The 9,994-nt window shown below is 41.8% G+C and overlaps 1 protein-coding gene across 3 annotated transcripts; it reads left to right on the top strand.

Moving 5' to 3' along the window:
* On the top strand, positions 1 to 4,391 carry srd5a2a (steroid-5-alpha-reductase, alpha polypeptide 2a). 3 transcript variants are annotated; one of them, XR_007138475.1, is made up of 6 exons: positions 1 to 478; positions 995 to 1,158; positions 3,091 to 3,192; positions 3,330 to 3,480; positions 3,732 to 3,856; positions 3,999 to 4,391. XR_007138475.1 is itself a non-coding variant. In XM_027178912.2 (5 exons), the coding sequence occupies exons 1-5, from the start codon at positions 201 to 203 to the stop codon at positions 4,063 to 4,065; spliced, it is 762 nt and encodes a 253-aa protein (XP_027034713.1). In that variant the 5' UTR covers positions 1 to 200; the 3' UTR covers positions 4,066 to 4,391. The 3 variants fall into 3 exon arrangements, 2 of the variants coding, with proteins under 2 accessions (XP_027034713.1, XP_047659369.1); XM_027178912.2 differs by lacking the exon at positions 3,732 to 3,856; XM_047803413.1 differs by having other exon boundaries at positions 3,732 to 4,391.
* Positions 4,392 to 9,994: the final 5,603 nt, after the last annotated feature.

The following is a 9,994-nucleotide window of genomic DNA, read 5'->3' as shown; positions in this document are numbered from 1 at the left end:
ATCGGAGACCCCACACGTGCCAGAGAGAACACCAGAACATGTATATCCGGAAAAACATGTAACAACATGCAGTCTTGACGTTATCTTATCTTCAACAGCTTTGCGCAGAAGGTCCAGTGGTACTGTAGCTGGTTATTTCCTCATAGTAAGGAAAGCACAACATATACTGCGTAAAGGTCCCCGAGGAAGGACGTGCCATCATGCAGTGCATGGAGACAAGCCTGGGTTTCATGAGCTGGAGTTTTATCATCGGTGGTGTTCTTTATTTCCTCCGCCAGGTGAAGGTTAACACGCAGTACGGGCGCTATGTGGAAACCATCAAAGCTCCTGGTGTGATGGTGCCGTCTAAGATAGCTTGGTTCATCCAGGAACTGCCCTCGGTGTTAATTCCGGTGTTTCTGCTCCTCACCACAGACACGTTACACGGCCTGGGACGCGACGTTCTTCTCTGGACCTTCTGCTTGCATTACTTCCATAGGTAGGATCCGGTTAAACCATGTGCTCTTATTTCTAACCTTACTAACGTAGAAAAAAACACTAAAATTCGTACGCGCAGCTTTTAGACAATTAGCGGTAAAAGTGTCCGAGATCTCCAACACAGACCACTTAACAAACAAACAAACAAACAAACAAACACAACAACAACTAACAGTATCTCTGAGAAAACAGGTTAAAAATATACTGTACACTAAAAAGCATGAATTAAAAAACTTCATCTTCATTTTCACGCTGAAATAAAAGCAATATTTCTACTAGAAATCCATCGGACACCTTTATAACAGATCACGATGTCCTTGCTCTGTTGCTCACAATACAGATGACTTCATTTTACTGTCACATGGAAACGGCTTTACGTCTAAGTTTAGGCAGGAAATTTGGTGGAAAAAATGACAAACATATAATAAATGTCGCATGGTTGGATTTAACATGTTTTTGTTTTTTTGTTTGCTTTGTTTGGTTTTAACTTTTACTTGTTTTTTTTTTGTCCCTCCAGGACGTTCATCTACTCTCTGCTGAATAAAGGCCGGCCATGTCCGCTGTTCATCATGGTATGGGCTGTGGTCTTCTGCTCTCTGAATGGCTTCCTTCAGGGACACTACATGCTCCACTGCGCTCACTACGATGACCTCTGGCACAAGGACGTGCGCTTCATAGTGGGTGAGCGCGTAGGGCCCGGGGTAAAAGCAGTAAATTACATGTTAATACAGATCAGGGGCAGTTCTACGGTTTCATCTTTAAGGGGTTTTAGCCCTCAGTGAAAATTTAAAACAAGAAGAGTTTTATATTATATATTATATGACTACATAGTAAGCCAAAAGTTATGGTGTTATTTAAAATGGCAAAAGTGGACATTTATGAAAGTTGTTTATTTATGAAAGTAAAAATGATACTTTTAGTTTTAGGGTGGCTGAGATCACAGACAGGCTGGAGCCACCCTGAAAAAGGGCTAAAACCGCCCCTGCTACAGATGTTGATGCATGTCTCACTGCATACTGTTCATTTTAATGCCATTTCAATCATTATCCATTGCATTCAATTTGCACATTTCTTATATTACTGCTGCTGCTATTACCGTCTACGGTGGGATGAAATTTTTGCACATATTACAGTAACATTGTTTTGCACATTAGTTATGTTATATATATATATATATATATATATATATATATATATATATATATATATATATTATGTCAACATTGTACACTTGTACATACAGATAACAGTCTATTTCTATATTTACATCTGCTACATAGTTTTTAAAAAAATTATGTTTGTGTTTGGGGGCACGGTGGCTTACTGGTTAGCACGTTCGCCTCACACCTCCAGGGTTGGGGGTTCGATTCCCACCTCCGCCTTGTGTGTGTGGAGTTTGCATGTTCTCCCCGTGCCTCGGGGGTTTCCTCCGGGTACTCCGGTTTCCTCCCCCGGTCCAAAGACATGCATGGTAGGTTGATTGGCATCTCTGGAAAATTGTCCGTAGTGTGTGTGTGTGTGTGTGTGTGTCCTGCAATGGGTTGGCACTCCGTCCAGGGTGTATCCTGCCTCGATGCCCGATGACGCCTGAGATAGGCACAGGCTCCCCGTGACCCGAGAAGTTCGGATAAGCGGTAGAAAATGAATGAATGAATGAATGTTTGTTTGTGTTTGTATTTATGTGTGTTTGATTTTTTTAACTTTATATATTTATTTATTTACTTGTTAGGCGTTCACTGTGGACAGCAAAGAAATAATTTCATTGTACTGGGAAACTCTTTTTTTCCCTTTCTGTGCATATGAGAAACTCCTTTAAATCTAAATCTAAGTACTGACGACAGGATTACAGCCATCTTATCATTTTCAGATACGTTGTTCCTGAAACTGACCTTTCACCAGATAAAGCAAAGTTACACTTTCTGCTGTTTTGTCTAACAAATCAGCAAGTTGGTTAATAAACTTTGTAAATGTTGATACACTGAAGGACAGGTTTATTTAATAGATAGTGAAGGAGTCTCTGGTGTCAGCTTTAAGTTGTTCAACTTTAAGTTTGATCTTGAGTTCTTTCTGCTATAAGAGAACGTAAACACTTCAGCAAAGCGCGTAACTCTGCTCCAGCACGCTGCTTCACATCGATGTTAAGATTATCTTGTAATTAACAACAAAATGCAGAACCTTGTGTTATTTTTTGCGTACATAAGACACTCCTGTAAGTTCTGTCTGCTTACAATAATCCTCCATTGTGATCTCTGTAACAGACCACGTTCTTCCTGGTTATTAACCAAAATGTTGTCATTTTCAAAGACACATTCACTCAACTCTGTAAATGCTCTCTTTTTGTCCATCTTTTCCTCTGTTACTCATTGACACCCTTTTGGCCAACGCCTAAAACGTATATGTTGATAATGTATGACCTTTGTGACAGTCATTTTCTTTCTCATTGTAAATCTGACTAACTCCTCAGTATGTGCTGAACACCAAGATCTGCTCACATGACCCTCTTTTTTTTTTAAGCAATTCCATGTGTGTTTCCTGAATCGTTAATTCTTACATGTGTCTGGTGGATTGAAAGAGGAGACATTTAATAGTGATGTATTATGTATTTGTGTGCAGGTCTGTTACTGTTCTTCTCAGGAATGGCCATCAACATCCACAGTGATCACATCCTGAGGAACCTCAGAAAGCCAGGAGAGATTACTTACAAAATCCCTCAGGGTAAGCACACACACACACACACACACACACACACACACACACACACACACACACACACAGACACAAACGGGACTGTGTGAAAATCTATAAATCATTAGTTTGTGGTTTGTGTGAATCATTAGTTTGTGTGTTCTCAGGAGGAATGTTCGAGTTGGTGTCTGGTGCTAACTTTTTTGGTGAGATATTAGAGTGGTGTGGTTATGCCATTGCTACATGGTCACTGCCCACGTTCTCCTTTGCTTTCTTCACCGTCTGCTCCATCGGACCCCGAGCTTATCACCACCACAGGTACTGTATGGGTTCAATGAACCAGTGGATTGGGGAGGGGCCTGCCACAGGAACCAGTGGAGGGGGGAGGGGGTGAATAGTGTAATGCAACAATAATACACTCAATTAAATGTATTTGTATACACTTTAAACAATTCACATTGTATCAAAGCAACTTTATAGACGTATAAAAACCGAATAAAAAAAATGTAAGTTTCAAATGAAGTTACTTTTGTTAAGTTACTAACATTTATCCCTAATGATCCCGAAAGCCTGAGGTGATGATGGCAAGCAGGACGATATGAGGAAGAAACTTTGAGAGGAACCAGACTAAGAGGGAAATGAGTAGCACCATGTGCTAATAAATAATAATACAATTAATAAAATCAAACAAACAGTAAGTAAAGAATAAACAAAATGCTATAAATAAACCGTCATGTGTGCTTTAGTAAAGGTCTGATGTGAAAATTGTAGAGGAAGCTGTATGAGCTCGGTGTGTTACTGCATGCTGATGGAGCTCTTCTCATCAACACCTGTAGGTACTACATCAAGAAGTTCGACAACTACCCAAAATCCAGGAAGGCTGTGATCCCATTTCTCCTCTAACAGCGGCGGCGGGAGACGTTTGAGGTTCTCTGTGTGTCGCCGAGACCCCGAACCGGTCGTTTCGGGATCAGCAATGACGTGGATTTTTAAAAGATTTTTTATAGATCAGATTTTAGAGGAAAAGACAAGATTAGTTTTAATCTGATATTAATTCTGGTGACTTCTGTAACTTCTGTACCTTTTTATTCCCTCTTACTTTCTCATCCTGGCCTCATTTCATAGGAATTTGTATTTTAGTAATTTTGCTACCTTCATCATAACACCGTGAGCTGTATGAATGCTATGTATGAAATGTGTGATACAAAATAAAGATTCTTTTCCTGCTTCCCAGGACCCATCTGCCGTTTTGCCATGGAAAACACTGTGGTATTTTATTCTGACTTAAATTAGTGTGTTTTTATCTTTAGCAGTTAAAAGCAGACTGACACCCGGTTAATTCCCTACATTGTAGGAGGTGTGGCCTCTGAATCAGTTACAGTGTAGTAGGCGTGGCCTCTGAATCAGTTAGTGTAGGAGGCGTGGCCTCTGAATCAGCTACAGTTTCTGGTGTAATCTGGTTGTTTTATTATTTTTTAAAAGAAATCAAACACCACAAATTCATTTAGTATTTTTATCCCCAGCCTCTCACACACATTACAGCCTGTTAGAGTTTATAATTACAAAATAAAGCCAATTCTTAAATCTAAATAATTTGTGATATTAAACAACACACACACACACACACACACACACACTCACCACACAGTCATATGAAAAGCAGCAGTGGATTAAAACATCCATAAATCAGGTATCAGTTCTGTCCTCTGTGTCCTTTGAGCTGCAGCTCGCTGTGGACCGACTTCTTCATCACCTTCTGCAGGATCCATGTGCCTAAATGGAGGCCAAGGAACGATCCACCTGCAACCCACATCCAGTTCTTCCTCAGCCAGCTGGCGTTCTTCATCCTCACTCACCGTACACACACAGCACTGACACAATACAAGGAGAGAGAGAGAAAAAACCCCAAACTGTTAATTCCATACTTAATTAGCTGATTAGACCTGTGAGTTCTCTGAGTGGGTGTGGCCTAATTTTCGAATGAACAAAGCCCAGTGTCCGAGTCTCTCAGCGGTACGATTGTTTACAGTGACACAAACACAAGCTTTACCCAGAGCTGGTGCTGCCCACTTAACACTAAGTGTAATTGTATTCATGGCCTTAATGTCAATTATTTCATAGCAATTAAAATTTCATCATTCATAAAAAAAAAAATGTGAAAAACAACAATAAAGCAACAAACTGATGAACATGTTCATGGGTGATGTCTGATTTTTTATTTTTACAAATCAATAGAATGTGGATTTGTAATAATCCTCTCTCTCTCTCTCTCTCTCTCTCTCTGTGTGTGTCTCTCTCTCTCTGTGTCTCTCTCTCTCTGTATCTCTCTCTGTATCTCTCTCTGTCTCTCTCTCTCTCTGTGTATCTCTCTCTCTCTCTCTCTCTGTGTATCTCTCTCTGTGTGTGTCTCTCTGTGTCTCTCTCTCTCTGTGTGTGTGTCTCTCTGTGTGTCTCTCTCTCTGTGTGTGTGTCTCTCTCTCTGTGTCTCTCTCTGTGTTTCTCTCTCTCTCTCTCTCTGTGTCTCCCTCTCACTGTCTCTCTCTCTGTGTGCGTGTCTCTTTCTCTCTCCCTCTCTGTGTGTGTCTCTCTCTCTGTGTGTCTCTCTCTCCCTCTCTGTGTCTCTCTCTCTCTCTGTGTCTCTCTCTCTCTGTGTCTCTCTCTCTCTCTCTCTCTCTCTCTGTCTCTCTCTCTCTCTGTGTCTCTCTCTCTCTGTGTGTCTCTGTGTCTCTCTCTCTCAATGTGTGCGTGAATCCACCTAATAATGCTCTTTATTATTTCATACTAGCACACGTTAGTGTTTGTGAGATGAGCAGGAAGCCTACATGTGAACTCAGTCTGTTATTCCTCTGGCTTGCTCTCCCTCTTCTTCCTGCTAGGTTCTGGGAGAGGAGGCAGAGGCGTAGGAGACACGTAGGACACAATGCCTGGCTCGGGAGTGAAGTTGTCTCTGTTGTGGCGTAGAAGCGGGTTTGATTTGATCGAGTACCAGCCCCAGTGGATAAAGCCGAGGCCTGAGCCCATCACTATCAGAACCTTGTAATTGTGCCAGAAGCGCCGGAGCTTGCTCATGGTCATGGCTGTAAGAACGAGAGAGAGAGAGAGAGAGAGAGAGAGAGAGAGAGAGAGAGAGAGAGAGAGAGAGAGAGAGATTTGATTGATTTTTTAAAGGAAACTTTATTTACAGACTTAAAGTCACGCTGATCGTGACATTGCACGAATATATATATATATAAACAAAGGACAGGACCCCACCATCACACAAAAAGCTGTGAAAAAAACAATTCGTCATCAACTGCAACACAAAGCGTTTCTATTGCACCAAATTAACTCAAACATTTCCAGATTACCCGTCAATTTGTAAAACTGGTGATCAACCGCAATTCTAGCCTTAACAGTGCTTACAAACGCCGCCCGTGCGTCACGTCCGGCTCTTTGTTCCATTTTGTTTTTTCTTGTAACGTAGATGGCTAATTTTGCTTGGCCTAGTAAGAAATTCAACAATTGACACACGTGTCGTTTTCTCTGCACGTACCTGTTTCCAAAGATAAAAATCTGCAAAGAAAAAGGTTCGTCAAAACCGACAAAAATAACTCCTTCAGTATCTTAAAGACAGGTTCTAGTCTGCGACATTTCATAAAACCATGATAAACAGTTTCCCTTTCAAGACAGAATGGACATTCTGGGTTCACTTCAGGATTTAAGACAGAAACAAAAGCATTAACTGCAATAATCCCGTGTATAATCCTCCACCGAATGTCTCCTAGCCTTTTCGATAACGGTGGCTTATACAACACTCTCCACTCAGGTTTAACAGTATCACTCACCCCCAATACTGCACGCCAAGGTGAGTCAGTTCTACTGTTCAACCACTTCTTGTTGAACACTTTTACACAAGCTTTGTAAAAAGTCTTACTTGAACTTGATAATAAATCCAATGTACATTTTGCAGGATCCAGAAAGGCCCCTGTACCCTCATGTAGCTTAGGGGCCAAATGCAAGTTTGGAAAAGGGTCTTCGGGGACTAGAGGTTTTCCATCTTCAAACCAGTCTTTCACCATCCTTAGCTCCTCAGTAGTGAGAGAGGATTTCACTTCTCTAGCAGCTGTGTGGTTAGTCGAGCTGACCTGATTCCCATCAGAAAGAGTGACTTACTCAGGTTCAATCCTTCTGTGCTGTTTAAGATTGAGCATGCGGCAGCTCTCCAGTTGGATTCTGCAGGTCCATTCAGAAGTCTCTGTAGAAATTGCAGGCGAAAGGCTGCTGCCCTGCTTTGTAGATGGATGAGACCTTGTCCACCTTCTTCCCTTGGCAAAAACAACACACTTTGTGGAACCCAATGCAAATTGTCCCAGAAAAAGTCCACTAATACAGCTTGTACCTCTTTCAGAAAACTTACCGGGGGGTCAAGACAAGCCATTCTGTGCCACAATAAAGACGCCACTAGATTGTTGACTATTAAAACCCTTCCTCTATATGACATATTCGGTACTAGCCATTTCCACTTTGCTAATCGGCCCTTAACCTTCTCAAGTAACCAGTTCTTCATCATGTCTGCCTCAGTTCTTCACAGTTCTTCATCATGTCTGCCTCATCTCCTAAATCAACCCCCAGGTATTTGAAACCCCCTCTCCTCCACGTCAGCCCCTCTGGAAGCTTTGGTTTTTCACCCGACCAGTTCCCAAACAATAAGGCCTCACTCTTGCTCCAATTCACTTTAGCCGAGGATAGCACGTTAAACTTTTCCAGTAACGTTGCTAGAGTGTCTACATCGCTTTGCTTTGTTATTACAACTACAATGTCATCGGCATACTTTTATGCTATTAATCTGTTGTACCAGAGGTTCTATAGCAATTGAGTACAGCATCCCAGACAGCGAACAGCCTTGTCGTACCCCCCTACAAGCTTTAAAAGGAGAGCATAAGCCACTGTTTATCTTCAATACACTCTCAGCGTCGCAATAGAGCACCTTAACTTTCTCAATAAAATCTGTGCAAAAACCAAAAACTTGTAGAGCGTCCCATAAGTATTTGTGCTCGACTCTGTCAAAGGCTTTCTCTTGGTCTAAGGAGATCAAACCAAAGTCTAACTTAAATCTTTTGGAGCATTCTGTTACGTCCCGAATTAGGGATATACAGTCAATGATTGTTCTGCCAGGCCCGCAATAGGTCTGATCCGGATGAATGACCTGACCCAGTGCTTCAGCCAACCGGTTAGCTAGGACTTTGGAAAGTAGTTTATAATCACTACACAAGAGTGAGACAGGGCGCCAGTTTTTTTTATGTCTGTTAGATCACCTTTCTTAGGAAGAAGCTTGAGTGCAGCCCTCTGACAACTAACCGGCAGTGAACCTCCAGACAGGCTTTCATTGAGTACTAAGAGTACATCCTCACCCACCACGTCCCACAGTGACTTATAAAAGTCGACAGGGAGTCCATCAATGCCAGGAGCTTTACCCGTTTTCATGCTCAGGAGAGCTTTGCGAAGTTCGTCCATGCTCACCGCACCTTTGACGCCTGCATTGGTCTCCTCTGACACCTGTGGAAGGTTTCTGTAGAAGCCACTGTCTGAGCTGCGTTCACTCGACACCTCACTCTTGTAGAGACCTTTATAAAAATCTACTGCCCTTTTCTTGATGTCTGTTTGGTCAGACAATAGTACTCCAGCCTCTGAACGTAAGGCATGAAGAAACCTATTTTGACCATTTCTCCTTTCTAGGCTGAAGAAATATTTGATCAGTACATCCAACTGGTTTACATTTAGAAAGCGAGACCGAACCCTGGCCCCCTGTGCCTTCGCTTCAAGCATCTCCAACCATTGACACTTTTTTGCAGCTAGCTGTCCTGCGATCGCCTCCTCTCCTGTTGCCTCTACTAACTCCTGCAACCGGGACATTTCAGCTTCTAAGTCTTTCATAGACCTTGTTAGCTCCTTAGTGGCACTAAGAGTGTATTGTTGACATAGCTGTCTAATTTGTATCATGCCTTAATCCCACCACAATTGAACAGTTCTAAAGGCGTCTCTTGTTGACCTGAATTCCTCCCAGAAAAACTTAAAAGTGTCTAGAAACAACTTGTCATCTAGCAGCCTTTTTGGTTTCACTTCTTGCAAACACTTCTTGCAAATATTCAGATGGTGCTTGAAGACATAGATTCTATCTAACCTTGCTGCGGATGTAGAATTGCTATGTACATGAAACCAGGTAAAACTCTTATGGCTGATGTTAAGCTGCCTCCAGACATCGCTCAGGTCATGTGTGTTAATCAGTCGTCTAAGTCTTGTGCGAGACGCCATATGTGGTTCAACATGGTTCCTATCTACATCCTGTTCAGTGCAGTTAACCCCCCCCCCCCAAAAAAAAAAACAGATACTCCTCTCTACTACAACCTTGTAGAGTTTCACAAAGTTTATCAAAAAAACTAATCTTTCAATCGCAGCTGTCGGCACATATACACAAATGAACACAAAAGTGTGCGTCTCAACGACCGCTTTCACTTTCAATAGCCTGCCTTTTACAATCTCTTTTACATCATAAGAAGTTGGAGTGAAGTTTTTTGAGAACAGTATTGCAACCCCACCACTGACAGAGGAGTTGTGACTAAAGATGGAGACTCCTCCCCATTCTCTCTTCCAATCTATAACATTTTTAACATCAGTATGTGTTTCCTGCAGAAACACAACATCTGTTTTCCTCTGTGAAAGCACTTCATAAAGCTTTGCTCTTTTTTTGCAATACCTAGCTCCATTTAGATTAAAGGTGGCTATCTGGACTTCACTCATTATGAGAAAGACAAGGGTTAAATACACACCCTTACTATCTTCATCGTTTGTTTCA

The sequence above is a fragment of the Tachysurus fulvidraco genome, chromosome 18, assembly GCF_022655615.1.
Source record: "Tachysurus fulvidraco isolate hzauxx_2018 chromosome 18, HZAU_PFXX_2.0, whole genome shotgun sequence".
Lineage (NCBI taxonomy): Eukaryota > Metazoa > Chordata > Actinopteri > Siluriformes > Bagridae > Tachysurus > Tachysurus fulvidraco.
Note: the sequence above shows the minus strand (reverse complement) of the source record. Positions and strands in the feature narration are given on the sequence as shown.

What these genes read in the sequence shown, in the direction of transcription:
- srd5a2a (XM_027178912.2), top strand. Translation starts at nt 201, where the DNA reads ATGCAGTGCATGGAGACAAGCCTGGGTTTCATGAGCTGGAGTTTTATC. An exon ending in GGACGTGCGCTTCATAGTGG is followed by an intron (nt 1,159 to 3,090) that starts GTGAGCGCGTAG and finishes ATTTGTGTGCAG; the next exon opens with GTCTGTTACTGTTCTTCTCA. An exon ending in CGAGCTTATCACCACCACAG is followed by an intron (nt 3,481 to 3,998) that starts GTACTGTATGGG and finishes CAACACCTGTAG; the next exon opens with GTACTACATCAAGAAGTTCG.